Here is a 19,552-nt window from a genome sequence, read left to right as displayed (position 1 = left end):
AATGGCTGTTGTCCTGCTGGGCAGTGACACTGCTCAATCTGTTGTCTTGGACAATGCCCCTGTCACTGGAAAGCCATAAAACTGGGAATTAATGGTGGAGGCCACATTGCACTTTCGGTCCAGACAATGAGAACCATCTGGGAAAACAAGATTAAACCTGGCCCGTCCATGGGGACCCTTGGCAATGTTGGGGGGTGGGGGGAAAGACACTCTCTGGCACCAGCTGGGGTTTGATGGGTGAATACAAATGCTGGCATTCTCCAAGAGAGAGAAGCGGATGAACAGCTAATATGGACCTATCTTGGGTGCATCTTGGCAAGTTGAAGCCCCGCAGCAAATACTGTGTCCAGTGTTCTTCGGCTGCCTTCTCAGCAAATTCTTTATTATTATTATTATTACCAATTCTGTTATATTTTACTCTTCCAAGTGTTTAGTACAGTGCTCTGAATACAGAAAATACTTAATAAATATGATTGATTGATTGATTACTTCATCCAAGTACTAGGGTAGGTAGAAGATCACTACATCAAACACAGTGTTTATCCCACAAAGGGCTTGAAGAGGTAAGAACAGCAGGCCTTTTATCCCCAATTAATAGATGAGGAAACTGGGGCATTTAGTTATCTCCTGGTTCTCCTACCTCTCTGGCTACTCATTCTCAGTTTCTTTCACAGGCTTTTCTTCTGCCTCCCAGTTTTTAACTGTGGCAGTCCCTCAAGACTCAGTTCTGGGTCCTCTTCATCTAGGAGAAGTCATTCGCTCCCACAGCTTCAACTACCATCTTTACATAGATGATTCCGAAATCTACATCTCCAGCCTTGATCTCTCTCCTTCTCTTCAGTCTCACATTTCTTCCAGCTTTCGGGACATCTTTACTTGGATGTCCCACCAACACCTTAAACTTTACATGTCCAAAACAAAACTCCTCATATTCCCACCCAAACCCTCCCCTCCCCATCTTTCCCATCACTGTAGACAACACCATCATCCTCCCTGTATCAACAGCCCATAACACCATCATCCTCCCTGTATCAAGAGCCCATAACTTTGGCAATATCTTCAACTCATCTCTTTCATTCAACTTACATATTCAATCTGTGACCAAATCCTGTCAGTTTTACCTTCACAACATCACTAAAATCTGCCCTTTCCTCTCCATCTGATCTGCTAGCATGTTCATCTAAGCAGTTTTCCTATCCTGCCTTGACTATTACATCAGCCTCCTTGCTGAACTTTCTGCATCTTGTGTCTCCCCACTCCAGTCCACACTTCACTCTGCTACCAGGATCATTTTTCTTAAAAAAAGTACATTCCATGGTTCTCCACTCTTCAAGAACCTCCAGTGATTGCCCATTCACCTCCATGTCAAACAGACATTCCTGACCATTGACTTTAAAGCACCTTGGCCCCCTCCTATCTTACCTTGCTGATTACATCATCATCATCATCATCATCATCATCATCATCATCATCATCAATAGTATTTATTGAACACTTAACTATGTGTAGAGCTCTGCATTAAGTCCTTGGAAAAGAACAATGCAACAGTTGGCAGACACGCTCCCTGCCTAAAGTAAGGTTCCTACTACAACCCAGTCCGCTTACTTTGCCAACCTATTCATTGTAACTGAATCTCACCTATCTCACCACCAAAACCTTGACTACATTCTCTCTGTGGCCTGGAACTCTCTCCTGCTTCATATCAGACTTCCGCTCTCCCCACCTTCAAAGCCTTATTAAAATCACATCTCCTCCCAGAGGCCTTCCCTGACTAAGACCTCATTTCCTCTACTCCTCCCTTCAGCATTGCCTGTGAACCCTCAGCCCCACAAGCTCTTATGAACATATCCATAATTTATTTTGATATTTGTCTCCTCCTCTAGACTGTAAGCTCACTGTGGGCAGGAGATGTGTCTACCAGCTCTGTTGTATTGTACTCTACTAAGTGGTTAGTCCAATGCTTTGCACACAGTAAGCACTCAGCTAGGCCCAGATCCCCTCAGGAAAAACCACCCCACTGAGACATTTCCTTCATAGCCTATGCCAGGTTTTTGCAAGGACATCTGACAGCAAACCAGACCATATGAAAGGTTCTTATTCTCCAGCAGAAGTGCCAGGTGTCTCAGTTGTCTGATGTCAGGGAAGCTATTGAGGAAAGGTAAACTTGTTTTACCTCACCAGTGTTTTCTCATTTATTCTACCTCTTTCATGAGACACTAAGCGTTTCAAAAGCAGGTACCGTCTTTGCTACCAGGGTAACTCCCAGCCCCCTAGCTCAGGGCTCTGCCCACTATGGGGCCCAATAAAATCTTGCTTCAAGGGCAGAGGAAATCTCAGGGCTTGCCAACAGGCCTTGGCTTAAATCTACTTTGTCAGCAACACAAAATCCTATGCGAAACTTGCTACTTGCCTTGGGTCAGTAGGTAAGGGGCTATCTCCCAGGCTGTATGGAGATGTCTAGTTTGGTCATCATCATCATCATCATCATCAGTGGTATCTAATGAATGCATACTATGTGCAGAGCACTGTAATGTATATACTTAGGAGAGTACAATACAAGAGTTGGTAGATATGTACCCTGCCAACAAAAAGCTTACAGTCTAGAGAGGGAGACAGACATTAATATAAATAAATCATATATAATATATAATTTACATATATACTGTGGGCTTGAGAGTGGGGCAAATATCAAATTCCCAGAGGCACAGATTCAAGTCCAGAGATGATGCTGAAGGGAGAGGGAGCCGGGGGAAAGAGGGCTTAATCAGGGAAGACCTTTTAGAGGAGATGTACTCTTGAACTGGACCTGGGGTAGGTGTGTTAACTTGTTCAGGTAGCTCTAGATGCCCAGTCACCCTCTTCACTACCACCCCCGGCCCCCCATCTACATTTACTCAAAGGGCTGTGAGTGCCCAATCTCCTCCATGGTTCTGTGATCTCAGGGCTAGGTGAAGAAGTAGGTGTCTCTGGCTGCCTGGGGCATCTAATCATAATAATAATTACTTACGGTATTTGTTAAGCACTGATTATGTGTGGGGCACTGTAATAAGCTCTGGGTGGATACAAGCAAATTTGGTTAGACACAGTCCCTGTCCTGCACAGGGCTCACAGTCTTATTCCCTATTTTACTGATGAGGTAACTGAGGTACAGACAAGCAAAGTGACTTGCCTAAGGTCACCCAGCAGACAAGTGGAGGATCCACGATTAGAACTCATGACCTTCTGACTCCCAAGCCAATGCTCTATCCATTACACTGTGCTGCTTCATGCTGATCATGGTTCTCCGAAGCCTAGTTGGGATTAGAGAAGAGGAGGGGGAAGGGCAGCTGCCCAGAGATGACTTTGTCTTGAACTCTCTGCCCTCATGGACATGTGTGGCTGGGGATGCTGAGCCCCAGGCTAGCTCAAAAGAATCAGATGGGCACGTGAGATTGTAGGGTTAGGAGAGGGGAGTCATAATTGCTCAAGAAGCTGCTTCTCTCTTCCATTACATTCCTCCACAGCCATCAAGCAGCATGATGTAGTGGACAGAGCCTGGGAGTCAGATGGTCATGGGTTCAAATCCCAGCTCTGCCCCTTGTCTGCAGTGTGACCTTGGGCAAGTCGCTTCACTTCTCTGTGCCTCAGTTACTCCATCTGCACGGGGATTGAGACTGTGAGCCCCATGTGGAACAGGGACTCTGTCTGACACGATTTGCTTGTATCTACCCCAGCGCTCAGAACAGTGCTTAGCACAAAGTAAGTGCTTAACAAATGCCATTATTATTATTATTATCATCATCATCACCATCCTCATCATAATGATATAATTTAGCACTTACTATCTGAAGAGCACTGTACTAAACGCTTGGGAGAGTACAACAGAGTTGACAGATGTGTTCCCTGTCTAGAATGAGCACCGTTTCCTAAAAGTGGTATAAAGAGGTCTTCTTCAGAGGGGCAGAGAGGTCCATTGGTTCACAGACAGGGATAATAACAAATTGGAGATCATGATACCTGTCTCCCCCTATTCACAAGGATATTGTGAGGGTAAGGCACTTTGGAAAAATAAAAGCCACAGAATTAATTGCCCTGAAGATCAGTAAGTTCTTCCTACTGTGCATCTTAAATTCAGTTCTTCAGCTGTAATTTATTAAGTTGGGATGCATACAAGGTAAATGGGTGGCACACAGTGTCTGTCCCCCATGGGGCTCCCGGTATTAAGTAGGAAGTGCATCGAATCCCCATTTACAGATGAAACTGAGGCACAGAGAAGGTAAGTGACTTGCCCAAGGACCCAGGAGGCTAGTGAAGTTGGGATTTAGAACCCGGGTCTCCTGACTCCCAGTCCTGTCAAACAATCAATCAATCAATCAATCATATTTATTGAGCGCTTACTGTGTGCAGAGCACTGTACTAAGCGCTTGGGAAGTACAAGTTGGCAACATATAGAGACAGTCCCTACCCAACAGTGGGCTCACAGTCTAAAAGGGGGAGACAGAGAACGAAACCAAACATACTAACAAAATAAAATAAATAGAATAGATATGTACAAGTAAAATAAATACATAAATAAATAGAGTAATAAATATGTACAAACATATATACAGGTACTGTGGGGAAGGGAAGGAGGTAAGATGCGGGGAAGGGGAGGGGGACAAGGGGGAGAGGAAGGAGGGGGCTCAGTCTGGGAAGGCCTCCTGGAGGAGGTGAGCTCTCAGTAGGGCCTTGAAGGGAGGAAAAGGCCTTGAAGGGAGGAAGAGACTGTCCTTTATTCACTAAGCCATAGAGTGCTTCCTAAAGTCCCTCCCTCCTGCTTCCCCACCTCCCCCACTCCTAACACCTGCACTTGGACTATGAAACCCATGTAGGCCAGGAACTGTCTCCAACCTGATTATCCAACTACACCAGTGCTTAATTCAGGACTTGGCACTTAGTAAAGGCTTAACATGTACCATAAAAGAAAAAAAAGCCAAAGGTAAAAGGCTTTTCAGGCGACCTTCCTCTTCCTTTCACTCCTTCAAGCTGACCCAGGAAAGATTTCCCCAGGCTGAAGTAAGAAACGCAGACCTTATTGCAGGCGGTGGTGGCATTGACCAAGATATTTGATGTCCTGGGCTTGGTGATCCGCATGCAGTACCAAAACCAGTCCATCCTCCAGTAGGTGAAGGTGGCCAGCAGTCAAAGGCAGAAACTATGAGTCCAGTGTTCTGACAGGGATCTGTTAAGGCTGTGTGACATCGTAGCAGTGGCTCTTGGGCTCTCCTTAGGATATAGGCCCTCTCACCCCTCAGAACAGGAGGCCATTCTGAGGGAGATTGACCCACGACCCACGATGTCTTCAATGTGGTGCTGGGTCATGGGGCAGTGAAAGGGAGGAGAGAGACACAAGCTCAAGGTTGCAGCTAAACTGAACCAACATGATTTCCTGGTGAAGAAACAAGTCCTGTGAGCCCACAAACTCCAGATCTTTCCTTCCTTCAGACTCAGACTCAATTCTGCACTGCCAGGATTGAGGGGTTGGGAGCAGGAGTCAGTGGCCTCTTGTCTAGTCATGGAACCTTTTCTCTTTGCTGTCCTGGGTCGCCATGGTTACTGTAGAGCTGGGGACCTTTCAGCTTCCTTCCTGCTCTGCCCCAACCCTCTTTTTCCAGACTGTGCTTCAGCCTTTAATTTGAGGCTGGGGTGTGATGTGTCTTGAAATTGGGGTGGTGAAAGGGGGGTGAAAGTATCTCAATGGGTAGGGATTTTATGACCAGAATAAATCAACTTTATTTGTATTTCTCCATGGGTGTCTGTGGTGTGCTGCTCAACCAGCCTTGAGTAAAGACACCTGTGAATGTTTAAACATTCATTCAATCATATTTAGTGAGTACTTACTGTGTGCAGAGCACTGTACTAAGTAATACTGGGCTAGGTGCTACTTGGGGGAGAGGGAAATTGACAGGGTGGAGGAGGGAAAAGAGGCTGGAGGTTCTGGGCTAGAAATCAGACTGCAGTGGGAAGCCGGTGGTTGTTCATGGGTGACAGAAGTGAGAACCACAGATTTCCTGGGCCGGGGTCCTGGACGCATTCATTCCTCCTCTCTGGGTGACTCACACATCAACCAGCGAAGCCCACTCCTAAGGGAAGTTGAGAAGCAGCCTGGCCTAATGGATAGAGCAGTCAGAAGGACCTGGGTTCTAATTCCGGCTCCACCACTTGTGTAGGATTGGGCAAGTCACTTCACTTTACTGTGACTCAGTTCCTTTCATCTGTAAAATGGGGATTAAGAGCCCCAAGTGGGACAAGAACTGTCTTCCAACCTGGCTATCCCAGGGCTTAGTACTGCACAGAAATAAGCTCTTAACAAATACCATAAAAAATGGAGGCTGGGCATCTGTGTGTGTTCATGACCAACCCAGTTGTTTTCCCCTTCTGTCCCCTCCCCCCAAGACAGGTCTCTCTGCTTTCACAGAGAGGAAGAGTGGGAAGGACATGGAATTCCTGTCCCAACCACCCAAAAAAATGAGCATTAGGACTACTTTAAGGTCACTTTTAAGGGCTCAAAACTGCTGTGACCTACTCAGTGATCTCCTCTGTAAAATGGGGCTCGAGGCTGTGAGTTCCATACGGTACAGGGCCTGAGTCCAACCTGATTTGCTTGCTTGTATCCACCCCAGTGCTTAGTACAGTGCCTGTACCTAGCAAGTGCTCAACAAATAATAATAATAATAATGATGATGGCATTTATTAAGTGCTTACTATGTGCAAAGCACTGTTCTAAGTGCTGGGGAGGTTTCAAGGTGATCAGGTCGTCCCACGGAAGGCTCACAGTCTTAATCCCCATTTTACAGATGAGGTAACTGAGGCCCAGAGAAGTTAAGTGACTTGCCCAAAGTCACACAGCTGACAACTGGTGGAGCTGGGATTTGAACCCCTGACCTCTGACTCCAAAGCCCGTGCTCTTTCCACTGAGCCATGCTGCTTCTCCAAATATTATTATTATTGTTATTATTATTGTTATTATTATTATTATTATTATCTGTTCCCGCTCCCTCTCTCAGGTCCCAAGCCCCCAGGAGCAAGAGTGAGAGAGTCAATTCAAAGTCTCTGAGGTGGCAGGGGTCCTTGGATGGGTGTGAGGTACCTGCAGAGTGCAGAGTGAGATGCTGCAAGGTGTGGGGGCAGGGGGTGGGGGGGGGGGAAGGAAGGGAAGTGGGAGAGGGCAGAATGGCACAGTGGATAGAGTACCAGACCTGAGAGTCAGAAGGTCATGAGTTCTAATTCCAACTCTGCCACTTGTCTGCTGTGTGACCTTGGACAAGTCACTCCACTTTTTTTTTTGATGGCATTTATTAAGCACTTACTATGTGCAAAGCACTGTTCTAAGCACTGGGGAGGTTACAAGGTGATCAGGTTGTCCCACAGGGGGCTCACAGTCAATCCCCATTTTACAGATGAGGTAACTGAGGCCCAGAGAAGTTAAGTGACTTGCCCAAAGTCACACAGCTGACAAGTGGCGGAGCTAGGATTTGAAACCATGATCTCTGTCTCCAAAGTCACACAGCTGACAATTGGCAGAGCCAGGATTTGAACCCATGATCTCTGACTCCAAAGCCCATGCTCTTTCCACTGAGCCACACTGCTTCTCTTCTCTGGGCGTCAGTGACCTCATCTGTGAAAATGGGGTTGAGACTCTGAACCCCACATGGAACAGGGATTGGGTCCAACCTGATTTGCTTATAACCACTCCAGCACTTAGTACAGTGGCTGGCACATAGTAAGCGCTTAACAAATATAATAATAATAATAATAATAATAATAATAATAACCTGCTGTCAAGCCGCAGCCCCTGAGGCTCTGTGCTCTCTGCCCTCCCTGCCCAAGGGCAGACCGCTCCTGACTTGGGTCCTAGGGGCCGGGGCTGCTGCAAACACCGCCCACAGCCCGCCTCCTGCCCCCTCCCCAACGGCTGCAGGGAGAGGGCCGAGAGACAGAGCAGGGTCGGGGGTCGCCCAGCCAGGACGGACAGGAGGACGGACAGGAGGACGGACAGGAGGACGGAAGGTGAGAGCCCGGCCTGGAGGATCCAGGGTGGGGAGAGGTTGGGGGGCTGTGGCCCGGGAAATTGAGGGGCTGGGGGTCACTTCCCCATCCCTAACAGTCCCTCCAGAGCCCTGGGACAGACGGGAAAATGAGGAGGAGGTGGACAGAGAGACCCCCTCGTAGCCACTGGGCTCAGAAGTCAGCTCTCCCCTCCATCCTTGCATCCTAGCAGTCCCACTGAACCAAGGAGTTTGGGGTGGCGGGGGTGGGATGGGCTTGCTCCCTGGAGAAGAGGCGTCTCTCTTTATTTTATATTTTATTTTATATTCATTAACAACTGTTCAGAGAAGGCTGAAGGCTAACTCCCCCTCGCAAGCCTCTGCTGACTAGTTATTCTCTGTGTCCAGTCCACGGAGACTTGAGCCAGAAGCAAAGAGTTAGGAAAGCAGTGTGGTGTAGTGGACAGATCAATCAATCAGTTGTATTTTTTTGAGTGCATACTGTGTGCAGAGCACTGTGTCTATTTCAGGGATGTGTCTTTTGTTAGATTGTAGTCTCCCAAACGCTTAGTACAGTGCTTTAATAATAATGATAATAATAATAATTGTGGTATTTGTTAAGCGCTTGCTATGCACTGGGTAGATACAATCTAATCGGGTTGGACACAGGCCCTGCTCACGTGGAGCTCTCAGTCTCATCCCCATTTTACAGATGAGGTAACGGAGGCACAGAGAAGTGAAGTGACTTGTCCAAAGTCACACAGCAGAAAAATGGCAGAGCAGCATTAGAACCCATGACCTTCTGACTCCCAGGCCCACGATCTACCCACTATGCCAAGCTGCTTCTCCTTTGCACCCAATAAGTGTTCAATAAATACGACTGAATGAATGAATGAATGAATGAATGAATGCACTATGCACTTGGGAGAGTAATAATAATAATAATGATGTTGGTATTTGTTAAGCGCTTACTATGTGCAAAGCACTGTTCTAAGCGCTGGAGTAGATACAAGGTAATCAGGTTGTCCCACGAGGGGCTCACAGTCCTCATCCCCATTTTACAGATGAGGGAACTGAGGCCCAGAGAAGTGAAGTGACTTGCCCAAAGTCACACATCTGACAAGTGGCGGTCGGAATTTGAACCTACAACCTCCGACTCCAAAGCCCGTGCTCTTTCCACTGAGCCGTGCTGCTTACAACACAACAGAGTTGGTAGACACATTCCCTGCCCAGAATGAGCTTACAGTCTAGAAGGGGAGATAGAAATTAATAGAAATAAATAAACTACAGATCTGTACATACGTGCTGTGGGGCTGGGGGCGGGGCTTTCCTCTCTCCTTCTTTCTCTTTCTCTCTTCTAATGGTATATTTGTTAAGTGTCTATTATGTGCCAGGCACTGTGCTAAGCACTGGGGTAAACAAATGGCAGAGCAGTGATTATGGGTCCTCTCCATCCAGCAACTCCCTTTCTCTTGTTTTTTCCCAGCTCATGCTAGTGTTCACCCTCTTGTCCTCTTTCATCCGATCTCCTTGGAATTCACCCCAAATATAACCCTCTGTATTGATAGAGCCCCATCAGGTGCAGAGTGCACTCTACTGGGAGCTGAGCTGCAAATCCTGCTCTCAAAAGGCTTTCAGGATTCGGGGACGCCAAGTAGAATTACACTGAAGAAGAGACAATAATTAAAAGACTGTGAGATTAGTTATAAATAATAATCCCAAGTGAGAAGTTAATAACACACCATCAGATAAGTACATAGAAATACTGAGGAGGCTGAGGGTATGGCCTGATGGGGAAGGGGCTGGGAGTCCATCAGAGGAAGCCTTCTAGAGGAAGGGGCTCTTGAGAAAGGAATGGAAAGAGGGGGAGGGACATAGATTGTTGTGGGCAGGGAATGTGTCTGCTAACTCTACTTCATTGTACTCTCCCAAATGCTTAGTACAGTGCTGTGCACGGAGTAAGCACTAATAAATACAGTGCTCTGCACATAGTAAGCACTTAATAAATACCATTTTTTATGATATTTGTTAAGCGCTTACTATATGCCAGTCACTGTACTAAGCGCTGGGATAGGTACAAGTTAATCAGGTTGAAGAGAGTCCATGTCCCACATAGGGTTCACAGTCATTCCCACTCTACAGATGTGCTGAACTTTCAGCTCCTCCTCTTCCTCCTCTTCTTTCTCTTCCTTCTACTCCTCCTCCACTTCTCCTCCTCCTCATCTTCACCCTCCTTGTCCTCATCCTCCTCCTCCCCACCCTCCTCTTTCTTCCTCCTCCTCTTCCCCCCTCTCCTCATCCGCCTCAGTCCTCTCTTCCTCCTTCTTTTTCTCCTTCCCCTTCTCTTGTGCCTCTGCTTCATTCTGCCCATGGAGCAAATTCAGGGCAGGGGGGGAGAGGAGGGGACGGCCTTGGCCACGAAGGGTGGCAGAGAGGCTCTATTTGTTCTATGTGGATGCAGCCCAGCCCATCCATCATTTGGGACAAGCCGTGTGAGTCCTGTGACTTTTCCTGCTCAATGGACTGTTCCTGGAATCTTTCCTCTTAATGGCCCCCTCCCTCTCTCCTTCCCCGGCCCAGACTCCTTCCCCCTGGCTCTGGGGCTGGCAGATGGATTGCAGCTGAGGAGAGGATGCTAGCCTGCAGGTGCTGGACTGCACCACTGCCCTGTGACAACCCACCAGCCTCCGGGGAGTGGCAAAGGTTAGCAGGGCGACTCTCCGGGAGCTGGGAGCGATGGGGCAGAGTGCTGTGGGATGGTGTAGGAATGCCTGCCCGAGAAAACCTTCTTGAAAAAAGGGATCCATTCAGTGCCTGCCAGCCAGGGCTTGGCCCAAATGATCTCCAGAGCATGCTCCAAAGACTCGGGATTCCTAGGCTGTCCGTTTATGGGGGTGTTCTCTCTTCCTGTTACAGGGTTCCACTGTGACCCCTGGACCAGCCTCACCACTGGAGACTCTCTGTCACCTGCTCTCCCTCCTCTCCATCCTTCCCCTCCCTTCTGGCCCCCTCTCTCCATCCCTCCCCTTCCCCCTGCTCCCTTCTTGTCACCCTCCCCATCTTTCCCCCCACTCCTTCCTCCTTATTTCCTTCCCCTTCTCCTGCCCCTCTTCCCTCTCCCCAGGCCATTCATCAGCATGTCCAGCAGGCAAGCTTGGCCCTCCCCGGGGCTCTTATGCTTTCTATTACGGTTCCCTGGGAAATTTCTCTTCTGGGTTGGGTCTGTATGGACCTAGGAAATGGGCAGGGTGGACAGGTCGGGTCACTTCTTGGGGGGTTGAGCAGCCGTGGAGAAGGTGAGGGATGGGGGAATTGTCCTCTTCCTCCAGGTAAAGTGTGGACAGGGGCCAAGGCTCTATCCCTGGACTCTATCCATAAGGTCCTCCCTGCAGAGAGCACCTCTCCCCACCCCCATCCCTCAATACCTCCAACCTTTCAGGCTGCAGAGAGGTTCCCACAGTTCTCCTCACCCCCTTTGGGCAGTTTGTGCATGTGTGGAAGGAGTCCCCACCCCAAAGTCTGGGGCTCCCACCCCACAGTTGGGATATGGGGAGGGAGTGCTGGGGAGGAGTCCTAGGACCTAGCAGGGATAGAATAGCCATTCAGGGGGGAAGTGAATGGGAGAGGGAAAAGGAGAGTGATGATCAGGTGACTCAGGGATGTTTTAGTCTCCAGGAAAACTGGACATGAGAAGCAACATGACCTAGTGGAAAGATTACAGGGCTGGGAGTCAGAGGACCTGGGCTCTAATCCCAGCACTGCCGTTTGCCTGCTTTGTGACCATGGACAAGTTACTTAATGCTCCTGAGCCTCAGTTTTCTCATCTGCAAAATGGGGATTCATTTCCTGTTCTCCCTCCTACTTGGGCTGTGAGCCTCAAGTGCGCAGAAACTGTGTCCAACCTGATCATCACTTAACTACCCCAGCACTTAGTACAGTACGTGATACATAATAGGTGCTTAATGAATCACACACTTACTATCATTATTCATTCATTCATTCATATCTGTTGAGTGCTTACTGTGTGTAGAGCACTGTACTAAGCGCTTGAGAGAGTACAATGCAAGAATAAATAGATCCATTCCCTGCCCCCAATGAGCTTACAGTCTAGAGAGAGAGAGACAGACATTAATATAAATAAAAATTATTATTACTGTTTGGCCAGCTCACCTATTCCTCACCCCTTTTTCCATCATGCTATCTTTGTCACTTAAACAGAATCCCAACAGGTTGAATAAATTGGGGTGGAGAAGCAGAGCCTTTTGACCAAAGCCCCCAAAACCTTCAACTTCTGGTGTAGTGGATGAGAGTGCTCCCTCCCAGGTTTCTCTCCTGGGATTCAGTCTCCATGACTGTCCCTGCCTGCCTCGGTCTCTGTCTCTGACTCTACTTCTCAGATCGGGAGTGTCTCCAGGAGCCTTTCAGACCATATAGGCGTGAGCGTGAACAACACCTCTGCAGGTGAGTCTGGGGGATCCCTGCCACATGGAATCCTCTCTCCCCTCCCCTCCCCATACTCCTTTCCCAGTATGGGCTGGAGGAAACTCACTGGCAGAGTTTGCACACTAGAGGAGATGCTCGCAGACACACACGTCTTCTCAAACTCAGCAACTCTTATATACTCATCTGTATACACTCACAGAGACACAAATGCACACCTATGTTGGCTCACCAGCCCCCCCACACAATTACAAACATACCCACACTCCCATCTCATGCTCCGCTCACACTCCCATGCCTCCACGTACGTGCCCCAAATACCTACATGCAGCAGGATTCCTCTTTTTCAGTCCCGGCTGCCCCCACTGTGGTGACAGAGACAGCCGGAAGCGTCTATGAGCTGGTGGGCAGACCCCGGTTGGACTGGTGGCAGGCGGCCCACTACTGTGAACAGCGCTTTGCCCAGCTGGTGCCCGAGACCCAGGCCAGTGAGAGGCCTGCCCTTCTTGCCATGCTGCAGGCCCACCAGGTGCAGGACCCTGTGTGACAGGGCCAGAGAAATGCATTCCTAGAGAGGCCTAAGCAGAGACGTGAGTGCCCTGGGCCTGCCCCTCGCTGCCAGGGCCAGCCTGGCAAGGAGGAGGAGTGGACAGTGGAGGATGATGGTCTCTGGGGGCTGAGTGGGCCCCCAGAAACCACTCAGATGGGGCCCCAGGCACAGACAGCCCCACCCATCAATCCACTCAACCCTGCTAATGATCTCCCCAATCCGATCTCATCCCAAGCTCACACACCCTTTTCTTTGTTGAGGGGCCGGTCCACTTTAGATGTGTCCAGTCAAGCTCCCTGGAGCAGATGCCCCCTGCTCTGTCTCCAGAAACCATCACCCTCATTCCTCCTCTACTCCAAGCACTTGCCCCTGACCTCCTCACCACCACCACTCAGGATTTTTGAAATGACCCCAGTCCCCAACCCAGAGCAAGGAGACACTGAATCTCCAGCGCTCACAGTACTCCCTGCCATGTCACCCTGCGGCAGACATCTGTGGGAGTAGAGGGTGGGGAAGGGGATGTGGGGTAAAGAGGAAGGAGGAATGGGATTATTCTGCTCATTTTGTGGGTAAGGAAACTGAGGCTCTGTTGGGGGGGGGGCAGTTTGGGCCCGCTTGAGTTCATGTGGTAAGAACTCAGCCACCTGCCTCCCAGCCCAACCCACCCACCCACCCCCCATCCTCTCCCTCCTCCATAGAGCTGCAAACTGTCCCAGCCCTGGTGTTCTCTGGCAAAACAGCCACACGGTATGCACGGGTGCTGGTTGATTTTCCCGAGCTGCCCGCAGTGACTGCCTGTGCCCATATCCAGTGGGACACATCCTCGCAGGAGGTGGCCACCGTCTTCTCCTATGCGGCTCCAGCCTTCAACAACGAGCTGCAGCTGCGGGGCTTCACTGACCAGGCTGGCTCCGTCTGCCTCGCCCTCATCGTCCACGGGCACCACTCCCCCTACCTACCCACTTTCCGCCGATATGGGCACTGGCACCACGTCTGCCTCACCTGGGAGCAGCGGGGAGGGAGCTGGGCCTTGTTCGCCGACGGGAAACGCCAGGCGGAGGCAGAGGGGCTGTCGGCCAACCAGCCCATCTATGCCCAGGGTGCCTTCATTGTTGGACAGGACCAGGACTCCCTGGGAGGCAGCTTCTGGGAGACAGAATCCTTTAGCGGCAATATCACTGACCTTCATATCTGGGGGAGGGTCCTCGATGAGGCCCAGCTGGAGAGGGTGTGGGCATGTGTGGTCCCCGAAAGGGAGCTTATATTCCGCTGGGACAGCCGGGCACTGGAGATCAAGGCCACCATGCGGGAGATGTTGGTCCAGCTTGTGTGCCCAGGTAAGACCCCGGGACTGGGGCAGAGGTCAGCTCTGTGACTGGGTGGTACCCTCCACTGGTCTGGTAGGACTCCGTCTCCATGGCTGGCTCTGGTACTTGTGGAAAAACACAAGGGCGGGGAATTACTGGCATGGGCAAGAGGAGGGGAGAATGTGGCCCAGGAAGACCACAAGCAAGCTATTACTGTAGCTGCCAACTCCACTGTGGTTTCTGGCTGTGCGGGAAAATTGTAATAATAATTAATAATTATCACATTTGTAAAGCACTTACTATGTGCCAAGCACTGTTCTCAGCACTGGGGTAGATACAAGGTAATCAGGTTGGACATGGTTCCTATCCCACATGGGGTTCACAGTCTTAATCCCCATTTCACAGATGAAGTAACTGAGGTGCAGAGAAGTTAAGTGACTTGTCCAAGGTCACACAGCAGACAAGTGACCGAGCCAGGATTAGACTGCACATCCTTTTACTCCCAAATCTGTGCTTTTGCCATTAGGCCATGCTGCTTCCAGGTGTCTTCTAGAGATCCAGAGCCATGCTCTAACCCACAACTCTTGAGCCCTGGACTTGCAGCTCACCTCAGGTCTCAGAGAAGTGCTGGGGACTTCAGAACCTACTGGAATGATCCCTATTATTGTATGGCCTCTCCCATTCCTACCTATAGACTATTCCCTGTCCGTCACCTTCACAATGAAAAGATGTCCCTAAGTGTCCATGCTTACCTTTTTTTTTTCCTATGGTATTTGTTAAGCACTTGCTATGTGCCAAGCACTGTACTAAGTGCTGGGGTAGATAAGTAATCAGGTTGGACACAGTCCATGTCCCACTTGGGGCTCACTGTCTTAACCTCCATTTTACAGATGAGGAAACCAAGGCACAGAGAAATTAAGTGACTTGCCCAAGGTCACACAGTGGACAAGTGACAGAGCTGAGATTAGAACCTAGATCCTTCTGGCTCACAGGCCTGTGCTCCATCCACTAAGCCAAGCTGTAAGAGCAGGCTGGGGTCCAGGGCCCCCAAGTGTGGCAGGGATTGGAGCGGCAGAGCTCTGAACAGCTCATTGGTGGTGGTATCAAAGATTTGTGTGAACAAGGGGGTGCCACCTCCCACTCTGGTCCTCCCTCCCCCTATCCCATTCCCAGCTTGTAGGGTCAGTTTGGATGCTGGGAGGGAGACCAACTGAGGGTTTCCAGTCCAGGCCTGTGAGACCAGTCAGGGGCAATGTGGAAATGCCAGAGTCATGGCCCCAGGGCTGATGTTCCATCAGCACTGTGCTCCAGGCATAGGAGTTCCCTCCATTCCCAAACTGGCACTTGTTCCTCTTGCATGCATCCTGGTTCAGGTCCCATGGAGGAATGCCCAGTGCTGGATGCGGTCAACGGAGAGCCTGGCTTTGTAGTGTGCCTGAAGCCCCTGCCCTTCATCTGCAGGTACCAGAAAGGTACAGCCTGACCACCCCCACACCCCGTCTGAGGCCTCAAAGGACAATTGGCGGGCTCGCTTGGTGCACTGAAATCCCAGTTAAGGACTACATGGGTGGGCTCACTGAGGTAGCTACTAACCGGGAGTCCTCCCCCCGAGCCCGGGACTGCCCCATCAACCTCATCATCTACATTCGTTGTGGGTGGCAGAGGACAGTGGGGGACAGGGTGGGAGGGAAGTAAAGGCCTCATCTAGCCTGTCCCAAACAGGGTCTCCTCTTACAAGTCCCCTCTGGACAGGCTCAGCCCAGAGCCACCTCAAAATCCTCACAACCCTTCCTGATCCCCAGTTTCCCCCCAGAGATACCTATTTAGCCCCCGGAAATATCTCCAACCTGATCCATGTTTTCTAGTCCCTTGCACTGCCCAACCCATGTTCCTTATTGGCTGAGAGGAGAGAGCCTTCAGGATCACACTAGAGCTGTTGGATAGGATTTCCATTTTCTTTAAAATTCCTAAATGTCCCTAGACCAATTTTCCATTAGGTCTGCAGCCTAATTTCGTTCAGGCCCTCGGCCAGTTGACCTGTGCTCATTTTGCAGAGTTGTTTGGCTCAGTCACCTGAGGGTCCCGGCACCGCATTCTTGTGTAGGGGCAGGAGGGGGCGCTAACAATCTAGACAATGGGATAATTGAAGAATTGCAGCAGCAGATTTTCCCTGTCCACCAGTCCACCAGGCCCATGGTCAACCCTCATCACCCCTCAAACAACTGGCAATCTTCCCAAGAGGCCCAAGACGACAAACGCTCTTTGTTTTCAGACATGTTCCTCCCCCTGAAGCACTTTCAGTCACCATTCGGCAGAGCATTCATCAGGAGGGTGAATTCCCTGGCTAACGCCACGGTGGTGAGTAGGTGGGGTACAGAGTGGTAGCCCCTTGGAGCTCATGTCTGGGGACAGGGTCTCGGATCAGAGGTGGAGACGGCAGGTTTGTCTCTGGATAGGGATTTCTTTCCTTCCTCCTGCCGGAAGCTGAGGATATCCCCACCATGGGACAGCCCCATATCAACTGCGGGCCGACGGTGGAGGGCTTCAGAGAAGTGCTGGTCTTTTCTCTTGCAGTTGCTGGAAGACATTTTCTCAGACGGCAGTGGGATCCTGGGTGCGATGGATGCTATAAACTTCCTGGGTGTCCTGCAGCACGTTCTGGAGGGCAAGGGGAAGCAGCAACAACAGCAGGAGGAGGAGGAAGGAGGGAAGGAACCAGTCCTCCTGCAGTCAGCAGACCTACTCTCTGTGGTGCAGTTCCTGAAGAGAGTGTCAGGCATCAAGGTGGAAGGGCAAGAGTCCCCAGAGACGTCAGAACGGCTGAGCCAACGCTTCGTGGCTGTAGTCAGCCTGGTTTTGGCAGAACAGAACACAGCGAAGTGGCTGGAAATCAGTGAGGTAGAGCCCACCTACCCAGGGTACTCCCCACAGCCCCGTGCCCGAGACCACGTCTTGCCTCTGGGCCTCAGCCTATGCCACTCTGCTCTTCTGCTCCTGCCCTCTTCTCCTCCTCTACTTTACAACTCAAGGCCACCTCTTGCAGTAGGTTCACTGACTCCTTTCATTCTCCAGCCCTGCATCACCATCTATGTCACCCTGCTCTCTCAACAGGCGTTTGGCAAAGATGAGCCCAAGACAGTGGTGTGTTGGTCTGAGTGCTTCCTGAGGGAAGGGACAGAGTATTTGCTCTTTAACATGGATCCCAGAACTCTCAGAAGCAATCTGTTGATGAACTAACCTGGGTTCAGGGAGGGGTGTAACAAGGGCCCTGGTTGAAGATGGCAGACTCACTCCCAAAGTAGCAAGGTACATCAAGGCTTAGTACAATGCTAAGTGCTTAGTACAGTGCTTAAGCACTTAGGTACAGTGTTTTGGACACAGCAATAGTAATAGCAATAATGATGGTATTTGTTAAGCACTTACTACGTGCCAAGCACTGTTCTAAGCACTGAGATAGATAGAAGGTTATCAGGTTGTCCCATGTGGGGCTCACAGTCTTAATCCTCATTTTACAGATGAGGTAACTGAGGCACCGAGAAATTAAGTGACTTGCCCAAAGTCACATAACTGACAAGTGGAAGAGCTGGGATTAGAACCCACGAACTCTGACTCCCAAGCTTGTGCTCTTTCCACTAAACCACGCTGCTTTTCAATAAATAAATATAATTAATAAATAAATACTCAATAAATACAATTGAATGATCAAGGGCAGTTGGAGCCAGTATATTCTCTGTGTGAGGGGAAGGAGGAGGGGAAGAAGGTTGTCACAATCCTAAACCCAAACAAATCAATCAATTGTATTTATTGAATGCTTACTGTGTGCAGAGTGCTGTAGTGCTTGGGAGAGTCCAACAGAACAATATACACAACAATATGACAGTCACATTCCCTGTCCACAACGAATTGCAGGTTATTTTCTGTTGCTAGGCTGGGGCTCATGTAGAGGCCTCCTGGGTTCAAATCTCAGCCCTGCCCTGACTCTGTCACCTTGAGAGAGCTGTTTGACTTCTCTATGCCTCTTAACATCGTCATCATCATCATCATCATCATGTTCATCAGCAGTCTTTACTGACTACCTTTTCTGAGCAGGGTAGTCCATCCTGCTCTGGGTGCTGGATGGAGTCACAAGAGGAGAATGAAATATACCCTTGTTCTCGAGTTGCTCACAGTTTAACAGGTCTCAGTTTTCCCAGCTATAAAGAAGACTCATTCTTCTGCCCTTCTCCAAGTAGTCTAATATTACCTTCAAAAATACGATTTGAAAAGGAGGGAGAAAGAATGGGAGGGACAGAGGTAGAGAGAGGTAAGAGAGAGATGAGAGAGAAAGAAAGGAGAGAGGGAAAGAAGACAAGGAAGGAAGGTAAGTAAATAGGCAGAGGACAGGATAGTTGATGATCCATGGTTGTTTTATGCAGATGGGAGTACAATCCTAACAGTTCTAATGACCATGACAGCTTCTCAGGGACAAATGTGACTTTCCTTTTTAAGGCCAGGACTTCGGTCAGTCAGTCAGCCAGCTAATCATATTTATTGAGTGCTTACTGTGCACTCTATGCTAAACACTTGGGGGAGCACAATATAAGGATATAACAGACACATTCCCTGCCCACAAAGAACTTACAGTATACAGTGAGAGATAGGCATTCATATAAATAAATAAAATTACAGATATGTATGTAAGTGATGTGGAGCTGAGAGGGAGATGAATAAAGGGTCAGGGATGCAGAAGGGGGTGGAGGAAAAGGAAAAGACGTCTTAGTCAGGGAAGATCTCTTGTAGGATATGTGCCTTCAGTAAGGCTTTGAAGGAGGGAGACTAATTGTCTATCGGATATGAAGAGGGAGGATGTTCTAGGACAGAAGCAGGACGTGTGCATGGGCAAGAGGTAGGTGGCAAGATAGATGAGGACATTGTAGTAGCCCATCCTCTAGAATGCAAGCTGTTGTGGTTAGGGAATGTGTCTACCAACTCTGTTTTATTGTACTCTCCCAAGCGCTTAATACAGTGCTCTGCATCCAGTAAGCACTCACTAAATACCACTGATTGATAACTAAGGTGAGATTCGGGTTCCTAAGAGCTGGTTTTCATCATCACTATCAACCAATCATTCAGTTATATTCATTGAGCACTTACTATTTGAAGAGCACTGTATTTAGGGCTTATGAGAGTATGATATAACCGAGTCAGTAGAAACGTTCCCTATCCACAACAAGTATACAGTCTAGAGAGAGAGACACACATTAATATAA

General features: G+C 49.4%; 1 protein-coding gene across 1 annotated transcript in view; it reads left to right on the top strand.

The window, feature by feature from the left end:
* Positions 1-19,552, top strand: part of ADGRD2 (adhesion G protein-coupled receptor D2) — an 82,675-nt gene that overhangs the window by 40,587 nt on the left and 22,536 nt on the right. Inside the window, exons 2-11 of the mRNA XM_038745654.1 lie at positions 5,060-5,139; positions 7,940-8,028; positions 9,575-9,660; positions 12,404-12,467; positions 12,797-12,934; positions 13,695-14,333; positions 15,677-15,775; positions 16,414-16,661; positions 16,878-17,201; positions 17,376-17,444. Of these exons, the coding sequence (XP_038601582.1) occupies positions 5,060-5,139; positions 7,940-8,028; positions 9,575-9,660; positions 12,404-12,467; positions 12,797-12,934; positions 13,695-14,333; positions 15,677-15,775; positions 16,414-16,661; positions 16,878-17,201; positions 17,376-17,444 (1,836 nt within the window). The remainder of the gene's footprint in view (positions 1-5,059; positions 5,140-7,939; positions 8,029-9,574; positions 9,661-12,403; positions 12,468-12,796; positions 12,935-13,694; positions 14,334-15,676; positions 15,776-16,413; positions 16,662-16,877; positions 17,202-17,375; positions 17,445-19,552) is intronic.

Source organism: Tachyglossus aculeatus, chromosome 4 (assembly GCF_015852505.1).
Source record: "Tachyglossus aculeatus isolate mTacAcu1 chromosome 4, mTacAcu1.pri, whole genome shotgun sequence".
NCBI classification, from domain to species: Eukaryota; Metazoa; Chordata; class Mammalia; order Monotremata; family Tachyglossidae; genus Tachyglossus; species Tachyglossus aculeatus.
This window is presented reverse-complemented; position numbering and strand designations above follow the sequence as displayed.